The following is a 15984-nucleotide window of genomic DNA, read 5'->3' as shown; positions in this document are numbered from 1 at the left end:
CACTGAGTGCAAATCAGCTGATGAAGACGTCATAAAGGTAAGGAACCCACATGAGTTACAGAACAGAATTTTCAACCTTTTCTCCTCCCACTACCACCATACTGGAATCTAGCCCACCTTTGGGATTTTACATTATCCAGTTGTTTTATAGTCATGTCTGTTTCTGCTGTGGTGGGTTGTTTCCACTCTGTGATGAGGCAAGTGTTCTCCAGAGCTAACCTGTGCAGGGATAGCAGGTTTCCACAGACTGATGCTGGTGTGTTCCATAAAGGAGAAAAGACCAGGGATGCTGAAAGAGCAGTCCTAGTCTTTCTTCACTGGCCAGCCAGTGCTGACAAGAAAGAATGTGTTGGCTGGTACCTCCCACTGGGGAAAAGCCAACTCCCCACACAGGGATGCTTGTTCTTGTGCGGCTTTTCTGCATCCATTATTTAGTAGCAATAATGCAATGTATTGTAGCAATGTACAGCAAGGATTCCTACATGCTTCTGGCCACATCACTTGCTTTCTAGGGAGGATTTTCTTATAAATAAAGCTACTGAACCATATCAAAATCTGGAGGAGCATGGCAGAAAATAGAAAATAAGAACCACATTGTGAAAACTCTTAAGAGCTTAAACAATGGTATGTGTGTGGGGTGTGTTTTGGTGTGTGTGTGGTTGGTTGGTTTGTATTTTTTGTGGGTTTTGCTTTTGCTTGTTTTGTTTTCCTTAATATGTTCAGCTGGTTCTCCCTCCCTGACACTGAGATGAAAATAGCGTTAAGGTGACTTTATCAAGGTATTGACTGCACAGCTTTTAGCTCTTTATTATTTTTAGATATAAAAGAGACAGCTTTGAATGCCTTCAATAGTTTGGGGTTTTTCTTTTTTTTGGTCTTATTTGTGCTAGGGAGCGGTTTTTTTCTTGTTTTAAATGAACTTCAAAATTAATTGTAATGAGTTCTCTATAGGGATAAAATTAGTACCTGCAGATGTTAGGGAGATGTTGCATTTCAAAATGATGCCTGTCTGAAGTCCAGGTAGTTCCATCAGCAGTTGTCCATGTGGATATCCTGTCAAACCTGGGTCTGGAGTTGTTCAGGTGCCCAAATTTAAAAGGTCTGCTGAAGCTGGCAGCTAAATAAAGCTTGACATGACCTCTGTGTGCAGAGACAAGATTTCCAGTTGCAGTTGTGGATTTATACACTTCAAGAAAGCAAAGCTTTTGCCCTTTGACCATCCTCCTTTTTTGCTTTTTCAAAAGAGGTTGTGTATCTGGGTAGAATTAGATCTGCTCCAAAGCACTTCGAAGCTGATGAGTGTCCTCCCATTCCTTTCAGTGGTCTTGGATAGAGCAGTCAAAAACACAGGCCCAACATTCTGCACAGGTTTTAGAAGACTTGCACTGTAACTCTTTTGTTTGTTTTGGATTTTTTTGGCTAGTGACTAAGTTGGTATAAATCAGGTCTTCATTTGACTGCTCTGTGCAGTTATTTGAATATCAAACCCTGACAGAAGCCAATGCCTCTGGGACTCTTTCCCAGACCCAATACATGACTCTCTAATATACAGACTTTACAAAAACAAGAGGTCTGATTGTGGTTTTTACTGAGTCCATCCTGCCTCATCCTGGTGTTATAAACTGGAGCAATGTTATTTTGCTGAAAACTGCAGCATGGTTATAATGGATTTCAGTCACAAATTACTGAGAGGTGCTCTCAGCCTGAATGCTGTTCAGGCATAATTTTATAACTGGAAAATATATGTATTGGTTGCAAGATTGAATCCATAACGATTAATTAGCTGAGTTAAAATTTAGTACAGGTTTTATGTGCCCATATATTCCCCCCCCCCCCCCCCCCCCCCGAGAAAAATGCATATTCCCTTTACAAGCCTCTTTGGTAAAGTCAGTTATTGACTTCACTTCCAGATTTGTGTTGCCTTTTCCATGTAGGTTGTACTGCTAAACCCTCTAATAAGAGCTGTCAGGCATTTTGAATGTAATTGCTTAATCTTAACCACCTTTTCACTCTTAATTCTGCCTTTATTGTTTTGTTGTAATTGAAGAGCTTGATTAGGGGACTTGAACACCTCCCCTATGAAGAGAGGCATCTGGGGCTATTTAGTCTTGAGAAGAGAAGACTGAGAGGGGATCTGATCAATGTCTATAAATATCTGAGGGATGGGTGTCAAGTGAAGGGGGCCAGGCTCTTTTCAGTGGACAAGAAACGATGGGTAGAAGCTTGACCATGGAAGATTTCACCTCAACATGAGGAGAAACTTCTTGACAGTGAGGGTGACAGAGCACTGGTACAGGCTGCCCAGAGAGGTTGTGGAGTCTCCTCTGGAGACTTTTAAAACCTGCCTGGATGCAGTCCTGTGTGGACTACCCTAAGTGATGCTGCTTTGGCAGGGGGGTTGGACCTGATGATCTCTCGAGGTCCCTTCCAGCCTCTAATGTACTGTGACACTGTGAAGAGATACTCATATTCTTTGTGGGCAGAACAGAATGTTGCATTCTTAATCTTCAATTTCTGTTTAATAGCTAGTGATTTAATGGACAATTAATGAGATAATTCTTTGATCACTGCTGTAACACCATTGTTTTCAGTTAAGACACAAGGAATTGAAGCTTGTTTAAATAAAACCAGACTTTGGCCCAGGCTATTACACATTTATACAGAAATATGCATCTCTGGGCAGCTACCCTAGTCAGCAAGTTGATATAAACACTGCTCAGAGATGGTCAAATAGATGATGTACAAGTGATTTATGTGCAGGCAAGAGATGTGAATGGTTCCTTTTCTAAGCCATATATCCCCTCAGCCTAACAGTTTAATAGCTTCCCAGCAAGAGAATACTTCAGTCCACATTTTTCAAAGCCTACCTAATCAGTGCTAAATATATTGAAACACAACTAGTGCTTTCTGATCTTGCAGTTTCTGAGTTTAACATGACTTGATCCTCAAAGGCATCTTACAGGTAAACTTGCTCAGTTCAACTACAGTCCCTGCTCCCTACAGTTGGGCAAAGGTCATAATCCTGACCAACCATTTTAAATTGAAATATTTTGATGGAAGCATTACCGTAAGTCAGTGAAACTCTTAGGCTTATTCCATCACTGAAAAGGAGCTTTTTATGCTGTTGGCATTTGAGGGAGAAGATTGGCTTCATGATTAAGGCACTGAAATGCTTCTCAGCATTAATTTCCACATCTCGTGCTGATTTCCTGTGTGAGTGTGGGTAAATCATTCATTCCTCTTGGAATCTTGCTTCCTTATCTGCAAACAAGGGGGAGAAATACATCCTCTTCCTAGCCTCCACCTGCCTTATGTAGTTTCTGAAGCTACTGTTGACTCTGAACAGAAAAAATCTTTATCTCTTCTGGAGTCTCATTAACTTCAGTGGTCTTCTGCCATGGACTCACATGAAAGACTTCTCTCCCAGTGTCCCACTTTTCCTGCAATCCACAGCTAAATAGGGTTGTCAAGTTGAAGAGAAAGAAGTGGTGGAAACTTGATAGAATTTATGCATAGGTTATTCAGATACTTTGGTGATGGGCACTACACTGAAAGATAAAGGAGCTGTAGGAATGGTGGAGATGAACCTTTCTATATGTGTGCCTCAGGCTTCACAGGTGGGGGAAAAAAACCTGGAAGAAGAAGATTAAAGAAGTTGTACCATAGCAAGGACCTCCTTTGCTCATCCATCCTGCCAGGAAGTATAAGCACTGCCAAAGTTTTGTTGGCCTGTTACAGTGGGCTTCACTTTCTGCCCACTGGCCTTCAAGCCATAGTTAAAGGGAAATGGAGAGCTGGGCCAACACCAACAGTGAAGGGAAGACCTTGAGATGGTTTATTACAGAAGGAAGTCTAACCTGAGGGGCTTTGGCACAATCTTCACAGCTGCTTAGAAGCTGTAAGCAAGGTCTGTGCACTCCTTGTTCCTCCCTGTAGAAGTGCCTTTAGAGCCTGAACAGGAAGAAAAATTCTGTGAAGGTTGTAGTTGCATGGTAGTCAAACATCACCCACAAAGTAGCACCAAGTGAGGAAATTATTCTGAGGACAACTTCCTTAGTGCAGTTGTTTATCTGAGGAGAGTGCAAATGAAAGGGAAACAGCTGCCCAATTAGTTCATTCTTAGATTAGTCACATTTTGATGTCCTTTGCAAGTTACACAGAAACTGACTGATGGTTCAAATTAACCTGTGCAGTAATTCAAATGGCTTCCATGGAGTTACACCATGAACTAATATAGCCTATTTTTTTTCCAACAGAGAGGGCCCTCAATTTTAACAGAAGGAAATTAAACAGCCTCTTCCTGCCCATTTCTGCCCACATGTAAATTGCAACAGAAAGAGGTTCAGTGTGGCCAGGTAGAAGCATACATTAAGAACAATGGTGCTTCAATAACATACCATGAACTCCCTCTGTGTGAGAATGCATTTTTCCTCTTAGCTTGCTAGAGGAAAGCACTTCAAATAATTATTTTTCACCTTTTCATAATTTTTGTCTAATTATAATGAAAAGAAAATTCAAACCATTCCTACCCCCTACTTTTCTAACACAAACCTTATCTTGAACTCTCCCTAATTAATGTTAAAACAATAGAAGACCTAATTTTCCTTGCAGAAGCTAGGTAGGCTTTGTCTAATGTGCAGTAAAAATAGTGTAAAGGCAGGGGAGGTAAGAGCTGAAATAGATTGAATCTGAAGAAGGTTCTCTCCTCTTCCAGGCAGAAAGCAGATGAATGACCTAGGACTTCATTCAATAGCCCTGTGATCTGTGCAGTGATCTCTAACATCAGCACAATAACTGCTACAAGGAACCACGGGAATAGAAAACCAACTAGGGAGAGGGAGGGATACTGCAGTTCTCCAGTTTAGATGGTACTGAGTTTTTGGGAATGATTTCTTGATGTAGGCCTGCAGCACATTCTGAGGACAGTTTAAAGAAAGAAGTGCCTGCCTGGAGTTGTTAAATGCAACTATTTATGCAGGAGCCCTGAAAGCAATGCTGGAGCTTGTAATTTGCAAGTTCTGCAGCTGCTTCACCATTAAAGTATGTGATCAAAAAATGTAATGTCCCTGTACATAAAGTGGAGCTAATCTTATTTCCCCATCTATCATATTTTTAAGCATCTATCACTGCAGTACCTAAGAGCTTTCTTTTGTAGTCACTGGGGCAGAAATCTGTGCAGTCCAGGAGTCCACACTCTTTTTGGAAGCAGTGAAAATACTCTCTTCTTGTTGAATATGATGGATTTACTTTGGCACCAGTTGGCTTATTACACAATTCATTTTCAACTAGATCTTATTTTTTAAGGGATGTTTTCCCTCAGTATTGCTGAATGGTTGAAGATTGACAGCTCTGGAGGCTTAACCACTCTGTCTTGCCCCAGAACAGAGAGCAGGTTGGGGCAGTGGGCAGGCAGCTGATCAACTAGAAAGCTTTTGAAGTGTGAACGTTTAATTTGGTGAGTCCATCTTCCTGTCCATGCTGTCTCCATAATCCCACCTGATTAGTGTCAGTGAATCAGGATCATCAGCCCCCCTCTTAACAACCTGAAGTCACTGTCAGCTTCATCTCTATCCATCTCTGGGAGGTAATGACTCTGCAGTCCATTACAAAGCCCCTGAAATAATGACTCCCCTGATGCCTGCCAGAGGCAAGAGGTTTACATCAGTGAAACATTTCTCATCTGAGCAGAAGGATAACTTAGGTGGTGAGGCTCTGCTTGGGGCTGAGGAGTTCTGGCTTACCTCTCAGCTTTACTCCAGATACTCTAGACCTCCTTTGTGAAGCTACTGGTCTCTGTCTCAGTAGCACCATGGTGATGATTAAGGATGCTCCTGGCACAATAGGCTTTATTGACAGAAAACCTGATGAAGACTGTGCTTCTTGTCCTTTGTATCTGTAGTCAGGCGTGTCCAAGTTAGAGCAATGGTTAAATATCTTGGAGCTGCTTGCAATCCATCAAACTTGTAAATTAGAGGTTCTAATGACTTCTAGTTATTTTGACCAGTTGTGTGTGTGTGTGTGTCCCCAAAATTCATCATTATGAATCATTAGAGATAAGCAGGAGAATATGGCTGATCTCTCTACACTGTGTAGACCGTTGAATGAATGATTTTGTTTTTCATTGAAATATTAGAGGCTCTGACATTCGGGTCAGCAGACTCTGCTAATTAGCTTCTTAGCTGGACAAAGTATGGTCAGAAAAGAGTAAGACAGCCACATACTGCATATTAAAGACTTATCTTAAACCTCCCTCTTGTTCCACAGCAACAGGTTGAAATCTGTATCGTTTTATGATCGTGCCAAGCTAAAACTTTGGGTCTAGAATCGTATTTGCACACAAACCAGCTCCATGTATAGCGATAATGGTGCCAATGAGGCAGTCTCACAAAATCACATATTGAAGAATTAATATTCTGCACACAGTACACATTGTACACAGTTTATAGCAAAATATATGTGTATATCCTCCTGGAGCTATTTTTAAGCACACACAGTCTTCAAAGCCAGCTTGAGAAATCAGTGTTTTGTCTGGGCGAGGATACGTTCAGAACAGACCACGCCGACATGTGCAATTACACAGATTTCGGCAGAGATGCTTATGGTGTCTTCCAAGAGACCAGCTGCTGCTTCAGAGGAAGAAAACAATTCTATGGCTTAGCATTTGGCTGCTCTGAGAGCAGAAATGCAAAGGGCATGGATCCCAGTCCTGGGAAACAATCATTAGTCTGAATCATGACACTGCTTAGGATAAACTCTGAATATTTTATGCTGAGACGCACAGAGTAAACAGCTTGGTCCAGGCACAACAAAAGCAAATGTAGCAATAAATAGCTGTTGTCAGGAGACAATGACAAACTTCTGGAGGCTTTTCCTCACACTTCTGTAGGAAATTAACTCTGCTTTATAAACATTAATGCAGCTGGCTATTTAAATATTTTAATTGCAGATGCATGAACCTCATGGATTCTGAAGCTTTTATGCCTCTTGAACTATCATTCTGGCTAGGGAAATTAATTTAGGTTCCTATTGTCATCAAAACCCATGGGGCCAAAACGTGCTCTCAGCTAAAGTCATGTAGCTGTGTGAAAGGCATTGGAATGACAGAGGTGTTCCAGAGGGCAAAATTTGCTCCATGTGAAAGTTAAAACAGCCATTATCTGTCAGCTGTGGGATGAGAAAAAGTCCTTATTTTCTGCCCTCTTCACTGATGTAATAGTTGACAGAAGTGGGTCTGGGCAGCAGCAAAGGATACTTTCTGGATAGCAGAGCACCCCACTTTGAGTAAGCAATAGTGTTTTGGGCTCCAGAAATGTACATTAAAATGGACACACAGTGCTGAGGCTTTCAAGCCACAGGGGAGCTTTATTTGCAGGGAACTTTGTGCTGAGGCAGCTCGGCAGTGATCAGCACACTCGGCAGCCAAACTCTTGTGTCCCCCTGGCTCTGTGGGTCACAGGCAGCTTTGGTGTATGTGTTTGTGGTTTACCTTCTCCACACTGTGCTTCAGTAATGTGTTCTGAGATGTGTTCCCTTGAGATGCCTAATTGGAGCTGAGGATGGAGACGATGAGGCTGACACGCCACCGTCGTTTTGAGGCACAATTAATTTATTTGACATAAGGAGTACCTACCATCGACAGGAACCAGCTCTGTGCTAGAAGGCCTTTTTTTTTTTTTTTAATTGCTGTGGTTTTAATTATTAATATTTTTGCATTCTCATCATACAGAATTGGAAGTCAGAATCAAAGCTATTTTGATTTTCTTTACAGCAGCAGCAACAAGAAGGGAACTAACATGTAGCCAGGCAGCTCTGTGCCTTTGCAAAAGAGGATTTGGGTGTCTCTGGGATTTTGAGGGAGATGGGGGAAACCCAGTAGCTAAAGACTGGATAAATGAATCAGACAACTCATTAAATAAGGATGAAAGAACAAAGTGAAGTTATAAATTATATTTCTCTTGCTATTTGCATGAAGTACAGGGAAGGGAAGACACGCACTGGGGTGTGGCTTTTCCTCCAGCTGCATTACCACATTCTAGCAGAGAGTGCCTGTCAGCTTTACTTAATTGCTAGAGAGGTATGGAGTTACCTTTTTGAGTCCAGTTAGGGTGCTGTAGAATGGTTCAGGCATGTCTTCAAAGGAATCAAAAGTGTTGCACAGTGATTAAAACTGGGTTTGTTCTGTTGATCCACTGGCAGCACAGTGACTCTTTCCAGCCCCACTGCGTTAATCTCCCATGGTCTCTGGAGCTGTGGAAGGAAGGGTTCTTGGAAGGGCTGGGCAGGTCACCCTTCTTCATCAGTGGTCTAAAATTGAGGTGCAACCACTGGATACCTGCCCTGCTTCCCAAAACGTGCCCAGAGAAAAGGTCTGTGGCAGTGCCTGGCAGGTTCACTGGGTGACAAACCCACGTGGGAGATTTCCCGAGACCCAGTGTCTGTGCTCAGCACAAGGCAGGTGTGGTGTCCAGAAGAAGAGTGTGTCTGAGGGGTTTGGCTTGATGGGAGGCAGGCTTCTTAAAGACAACTGGCATGGGTAATGCTGCAAGATGGCAAAGTCAGACCTGTGCTATGTATAGATGTGTGTAAATCTATGTGATAGACTTCACAGAGTGTATAATGCTCACTCCTGTTCTGGTTTTGCTCCCACAGTGATTGTGCAAATAGCTCCTTTTGCTGGGTGGCATTAAGAGCAACTTGTGTGAGAAGTATTGCAGGATGTGACCTGCCAACACTGTAAAAATACGTTTTAGTACCATGTGGTCAGCAGCTAATGAGCTCTGCAGAGCCTTCAGATGGAATTCAGTCTGCTCCGGCCAGGGAGCACCTATGGGCTGAGCAACACAGTTCTGCCCTGGGCTACAGAATAAAACCTCCCTTAAACATGAGCCTGAATCTGAAAACTTTCATGAGCCAGAGAAGAGGTTGTGTCGTAATAAACAGGGGAATGACAAGCTGAGATCTATGAGCTCTTGCAAGTGTCAAGAACAGGCAGTAAAATGCATGTGTACTCATTGAGGAAGATGTGGGTGTTTATTTGACTTGCATGCATTTATTATTTCTGGAGTGCTGACAATGTACTCAACCCAGTGTAAAAGTGGTGTGGACAGAGATCCTACCCTGCTGAGCTCAGGGCTGAACAGGGCTTGCTACTGTATAGACATTCTGGCAGGTCATCCTTCACTGAGTTACTTGTGCAAATACCCAGTGCACCTTAGCAGTGAGGAGGGGAACGACATTATGCAGGGCAGAGAGATTGGAAGCTGCCCAGCAGGACTGCCAGCAAGGAGAATTCTTTAAGATGCATTGTCAGAAATCAGAAGTTCCTAGCAGGAAATGCTATCTCCTATTTATATGCTTTATTTATTTGCTCTTTTTTTTTTCAAATTACTTCTTCTGAGGTTACTGTTTGGATTTAATTTGCAAGCCCTCTCCAAAGGCTCTCAGGTTTTCTTCTGAAAAAAATAAGAGAAAATCCTCAAGACACACAGCTCTTCCTTAGATCTTTTACATTAAACATTATCCACTGCAGAGCAAAATTAATGCATGCCGTTCCTTATTGTTTTCCTTCTTAATTCATTTCTTTCCATAGAGGCTCAACAAGTGCCAATTTTCCAAGTGAGTTTTTAATCGCCTGAGCCCAGCATGATTGCTGTCTTCCAATCTAGTTGCCACTTGATACAATCAGTATTTCAGGATATAATGACCTTTTTTTTGGGTTTTGTTTTTGTTCCCTGCCCCTCCCCCCCCAAACTGAACTCTATGTGGCCAGCTGATAACACTTGCCTGCAAAGAAACAAAAAATATTGTGTGAAAGAATATTACCTTTGATTGTGAAGTTTTCCCCAGCCCAGTGCATGAAACTGTGAAACAGTTTTGCAAGATGGGGCAGAAAGAAATTTATGATTCTAGTACTAAGAGCATAGGCTGAGGAGGTGGTGAGGGAAGGAAGAAGAGGGGAATGCAGTATGCTGAGGTATTTTTTTGCTGCTGGAATGTTTGCTTTGAAAGGGCCTTTCAAGAGTACATGTTGCCAGGGGAGATTTTCTCTCCACATCTTTTATTGCCACCCCACAAATAAAAGATTTCAATGCACCAGTAAAGGAAAACTGCAGGCTTAAATAGTCCCTGCCGTGCAAAAACTGTAGACTTTTAGATTTCCCCAACCTGTAGTGAGTTTGGCATGAGAGATTATCAGTGGACAATGAGAAAATCCTTCTTTGGAATAAATTCTTCATTGCTGTGGTTTTAAGCATATTTTGCATGCTATAAATGCAAACGTTTGCAAAATCACCAAGTGAAGATCAGGTCCTGAGTGCTGTGAGGACAAAGTAACTCTGAAGCAAATGAAGGGTAGAAGGCAAAGAACAAGTGCAAAGTGGGGCAGTATTTTTTTGAAGTGCAAAATTCCAGAGTTGTGCCTGTTCTTTACAATCTCCCCTGCAGAGGTCAGGGATGGCTTTTTGTCTCTTTAAGTTTTTGATGGAGTTACTTCAGTAAATAGAATCTAATAGCTTTGGTAGCCACAAACTGACTGCTGCAGGAGGATGTGATACTGTAAAGATGAGATTGTTGGCAGGCAGAAATAATTTCCTTTAAACTTGTGAGCTCTCCCCTCTTTGAAAGTTTAAAGTATTGACATTTATTGACCACACACATCCATGGCGAGAACCTTTGTGTCCTTTTTCATGTTGCTCTTTAGCAAACAGGAACTAAGTGTAACACTGGGAGGAAAACACATGGGTGCACGTGGCTCCTTAAATAATTCCACTTAGCCATGGTGAAATAGGGAGGATTTAGGCAGCACTGTTAGAGTGGAGAGCTGAGATACTGGGAGGCTTCTCTTTTCATGCTCTTTGTTTAGTAGAGCAAATTCCCACAATGAATGGATGCTTCCCAGTATTCTCAGTGGATGCCATGCAACCATAACTATTAAAGTTACAGCTTGTTTGTTTGTTAGGCTGTTGTTGGTGAGTATGGTTGTCTAAAACCTAGCAGACAGCCATTTGTTAAGACCTTCTGTTCTTAGAAAACTTGACAATGTGGCTTGTTTAATCGCCTTATGTTATTAATGACATTTTCATCTTGTGTAACTAATTTTGCTGAGGAAAAATATATCATTGCCAGCTTTCATCTCCTTAATTTTTGTAAGGAAAAAGCCTCCAGCTTTGGCCCATGTGAAGAATGGACAGATGGATTTGTAGAGGAGCGTGGCTCCTTGCAGAAGGTTGCTGACATTGCGTGACTGTCTGGGGGTCAGGGATGAAAAAGGATCTTACTTAGTGAGACTGAGGAGGTTTTGAAGGTGGAGGTTGCTGCCTGTCTTCCAAATGATCGTTTTCCTGCCTGTCACTGAGTTCAGAAAGAACTACAACAAGCTCAGGGAAAAGCCTGAGCTACCTGAAAATGAAGGTGGTAAAGAAGTATAGGATGAAGTATAGGATGAAGTAAAGAAGGATAGGATGAAGCTCAAAAGAACTAAGGAAAAGAAATATCAGGTGTACTGAAAAGTGGGAACCTAACTGGAGCAGCCCATCCCTTCCCAAATCCCTGAGTGCAGGATATTGGTACAGCCTTGCCTAACCTCTTTGCTGTAGCCACTGTGTGGCTCTGAAGGAAGGCAGAGGAGATATCTGATAGTGCTGTCTAACTCTCGTTAACTAAGCTGGCCTTTTACCTCATGAGAAATGGACTCTTTGTACCAAACATTTTCCATGGCTTCTGAAGACTCCAGCAGTGCCTTTCACGTACTGTAACATGTGTGAGATGTAAGCCTCAAAGTGTGGATGTGTTTTCTAGGTATCAGCCCATTGAGCAGCTCAGGAAGCTAGAAGTGTGGGTTTGGTTATTCTAGTTTGAGTAGAATCTTCAGTGAATAATCCCCTTGAACCTCAGCACATAGCTAGAGATGAAGTGGAGTGTAGACTGGCAAGGCAGAATATATCTGCACAAGAATGGCCCTTAATGCTGAATCAATAAATGCAAATGTCCTGCATTGGACAGGAGTTCACTGAGAGCTGGTGACCTGCACCAGCTGCAGAGGCTGTCGTGTTAGGCAATAAGGAAGGCAGCAAAGTGTAGGAAAACAAACATCTTACTGCCACAAAAATGGGTGCTCTTTCAAGTTCAATCAATAGGACTACATCTATGACCTGCATAAAACATGAGATTCTGATGGAGTTACATCAGTAAACAGAATCTAATAGCTTTGGTAGCCACAAACTGACTTCAGAGATGCCTGCTGCAGGAGGATGTGATACTGTAAAGATGAGATTATTGGCAGGCAGAAATAATTTCCTTTAAACTTGTGAGCTCTCCCCTCTGTGAAAGTTTGGAGTATTTACATTTATCGACCATGTCTGTGGTGGGAACCTTTGTGTCCTTTTTCATGTTGCCCTTTAGCAAACAGGAAATAAACTGGGCATATGGTACTCCCTGGTACCTGCCACACTGGCCAGGGTGATTTGATGCAAAGACTCTTTTGGCTTTGTTTGAGATTGATGAAATGTCCAGAATGTGTTCTCTCTGCAGCGTGTCTGCAGTCAGAGCTCTGACCAGGATGTTGTTAAGCCCAGCTGCTCAAGCAGCGTAGGCAAAGGTCACAGGAACATTGTCACTCTGCTCTGCTGCTCCTCAGATATTTCCTAGCAAGGCAAGAGGTTTGGAAGACAGATTCCAGTTACTCTTGAAGCTTGAGAGCTCATCTTTTAAAGATGTTTTTGACAGTCCTGCCTTGAGAGTTGAAATTTCTTCATGCACAAAGGGAGACACCTCCCTCGTGGCTGTGTATCCCATTTGGATCACAGGCTTCTGTGCAAGTGAAGCAAACCTTCTGGCTTTGAGACACTGCCTGTCCAGCTCTTAAATGTCTCAGAAGGGTCATTTTAGGCACTTGTCACCAACATGAAATAAGAGGATGTGAGTATCCCACTCTTGTAAGCCCCTTTTGAAAGTCTGTGTGGAGAATAAAACAGAGAGGGGAAGGCACATAGCTGTAAGCTCTGGAAACTCAAGCAAGAAAAATGAGAGAAGAGCTGAAAAGAAAACATAGAAAGAAATACGTGAAAGGGATGAATTTAAACTCTATCAGAGAATGAGGTGAATGAACAGAAAAGACTTATGTTTTTTGGCAGCAGATGTAGTTAAAATCCCAAACAAACCTTCACTAAGCCCTCCTTTGCCCCAGAAGGAAGAGATCAATGCAAGAAACTATTTGAAGATTTCAGGATGAGGTAGGAAATGAAGCCCCAGAGGAGATGACAGCTACCCTAGCAGAACATCCTATCCAAAGTGCACTTGCAGCACAAATAGGGTGAAAAAAATTCCATGTGATGTCAGCTGAAAAGCCAGTATTAAGAAAGCTCCAATATCAGGGAAAAAAGAGAGGGAACATGAGTTTCTTAAAGAAGATAAAGGTAAAATCTAATCAGCCTTCAGTGCTGGTTTCACAGAGAGTAAAAAAACCATATACAGCACCTGTTGCCCTGTGGTAAGGACTTCTGGGACACAGGATTTGTGTTCTTCCTGGGCAGAAATGTGGCAGTCACAGCACTGGGTTGGTGCTGTCTCTGTGTAATTTGTATCAATGGGGATGGAAGTGTCTCCAGAGAACAATAGTGCAAAAGAAAAACTAGACATTAATGAAAGCATGAAGCCTGTACTTCACATAAACTTGTTTTATGTAGATAGAGCAAGCTAGGAGATGAACATAAGGTAAAAACTTAGGATTCATGTGGAAGTAGTTTCTGTATTTTCTGTGTAGAATTCCTCACGTGTGGATTGAACCTCCCTGGCTGTTCCAAGGGGTTATTGTACCCCTTGAAGCAAACCTGCTTGGGAGGGGAAATATAATGATTTTTTATATTATTCATGTAAAATTTCTGAAATATTTAATTAGTTTTTGGGTCAGAGCTACGGCAAAGAATTCATCTTGGGCTAAGGGCCTGGAGCCTGCAATACCTGTAAAGGTGTAATAGACTCTTACCAAAGGCCAGGCTAACTGATGTACAGCTCCAAACAGGGCCCTTGCCACTGCTGTCAGCCTGCTCTCTATCTGGATTACCCAGCTACTTAACTCCCATTTTTCTTTCCTTGTCTCTTCTTCTAGGGATTTTTAACATAGGCATTTGCTATCCCTTCTTTCAGGGATTTTTACCGAAGCACCATTCTGGGTTCCTTTTCAGACACAATCTGGAAGTATTGTCTTTTTTAAATATTGGCTACATCCCATGACTTCAGCAGCTCCTTGTGTGCAACAAACAGCAATAAACCCAACACATTTCCTGTCTCAGGACTTATTTGCCCCTCCCCTGCGGACAGGCACCAGCCATAGGGTCTATCAAATCTGCAGTTTCTTTTTCTGCTTTGTCAATGGCAGAGGCTTTAAACAAATCCATATGTTCTGAGGCCCTTATCACATGCTTTTAGGGAATATATCTGAGCGATCAGGCAAATTAAAGAAATACAAAGAGATGCACATGATGAAGACAAAGAACCTGTCCTGGTTTGCTCATCATTTGTTTACTCTGTAGATTGAATATACTTCCTGTTAGGTCCATAACACGCCTTCAAGCTTTCTGGTTAGGAAAGAGAAATCATAACTGCTTGTAAGAAAGCCAAATGGATTCCTATGTTCTCTGTGATTCCAGGGTTTGGGATATATTTTTGTGTAGCATGTAGCTTTTACACACACTTGTCTTGCGCTGAAGTGAATTGGTCTACCTTTAAGCAAAGAAAGAAACCTTTTGTTCTGTTTCTGTGTTTTTCACATCCTTTGACTGTGGCATGTTTTTCTGTGTCTACACAGCCCTAGGGGGAAGATGTTTAAAAACAAATCAAAAGCGAAAAATCCAAAAGTACAACAGAAGACTTATGGCAGCACTCTGTGGTTTGTCACTTATCTTTCATGCATGAGTTGGAACAGTTATTTTTGCCTAGATTCAATGGAGAGGCTGAATAGCTTTACAGATCTGTCTTGGCATGTAGAGTTCATACAAGTACAGGCACTGTGGCTGTAGATGGGAGAAAGGCTGAGAGGAATAATACTCACTTGTAGCTGGATTTTAACAGGGTCTGTCTTATTTGGTGAGAAAGAAGTTCGGTCCTCTCTGGTCATATGGGCTTTGGAGCAAAGGCGATCCAGAGAAGTGAGGAATGGAAGAGTCAGGTACCTCTAAGACTGATTTTCCTGATAACTCAATCTGCCTTTTAGTTAAAGTCAATACAAACTATTGATTTTTATAGGTCATGGTTTCTGAAAAGCTCTGTGGGAAAAGGCAGGTTTTGTGTCAACCAAAATGTAGGCTTTTTGACATTTGCTTTCACTGTGATTAGCAGGATTTTAAAAAATCTCAGAAGAGAAAACTCTGTGGTCTGTTATGGATACACCTTAAGTGTAGACCTGAGCAGTCCTTAGGTCTGCAGCCCACAGCATAATCTTTCTGCTGGGATGTCTGTGAGCTTTGGACCTGGCAACCCCAGGCTGCTTAGTGTGGAGCCACCTGCCCAAAGGCTACTTCTGAGCCACACACCACATGTCCTCAGGGTTTTTCTCTTTGAGGGTTTTAACAAGCTATGTTCTCTTCTTGGTAAAAAGAAGGATTGTGAGAGTTAATTCTCTTTTGTAAAATACATTGAGATGACTAGCAGAGACCCTCTAGAGTAATAAAACTGCTGTTCAGTGACTCGTGGCAGGTATATGTCGTGTGGGGCTGAACTGCAGGTTTGGGTAGTAAAGTGCAGGAAGGACGTCAGCCTTGGCAATGCCATTTCCTTTACCCTCTCTTTTGCCCATGGTGGGAGACACTTGGAGGTTGAAAGTTCCAGCACAATAATGAAAGAGGGAAAAGGAGGTGGGAGATTTTGCAGGAGATGCCAGCATCCCCTTAAGTCCTGCAGACCCTTTAGCCAGAGAGCACTTACACCTTTGGTGCACCTCAATGGAAAAACATCTCCATCTTCAGTACAACACGTTCACTGCTATCAATG

The 15984-nt window shown here is 42.2% G+C and overlaps 1 protein-coding gene across 1 annotated transcript in view; it reads left to right on the top strand.

Annotated features, from left to right (window-relative positions):
• The window catches only part of TMEM132B (transmembrane protein 132B), a 257287-nt gene that overhangs the window by 216341 nt on the left and 24962 nt on the right, over window positions 1-15984 (top strand). Inside the window, exon 5 of the mRNA XM_054392757.1 lies at window positions 1-37. This exon is cut by the window's left edge and continues 107 nt beyond it. Coding sequence (XP_054248732.1) covers window positions 1-37 — 37 coding nt within the window. The remainder of the gene's footprint in view (window positions 38-15984) is intronic.

The sequence above is a fragment of the Indicator indicator genome, chromosome 26, assembly GCF_027791375.1.
Source record: "Indicator indicator isolate 239-I01 chromosome 26, UM_Iind_1.1, whole genome shotgun sequence".
Taxonomy (NCBI): Eukaryota; Metazoa; Chordata; class Aves; order Piciformes; family Indicatoridae; genus Indicator; species Indicator indicator.
Note: the sequence above shows the minus strand (reverse complement) of the source record. Positions and strands in the feature narration are given on the sequence as shown.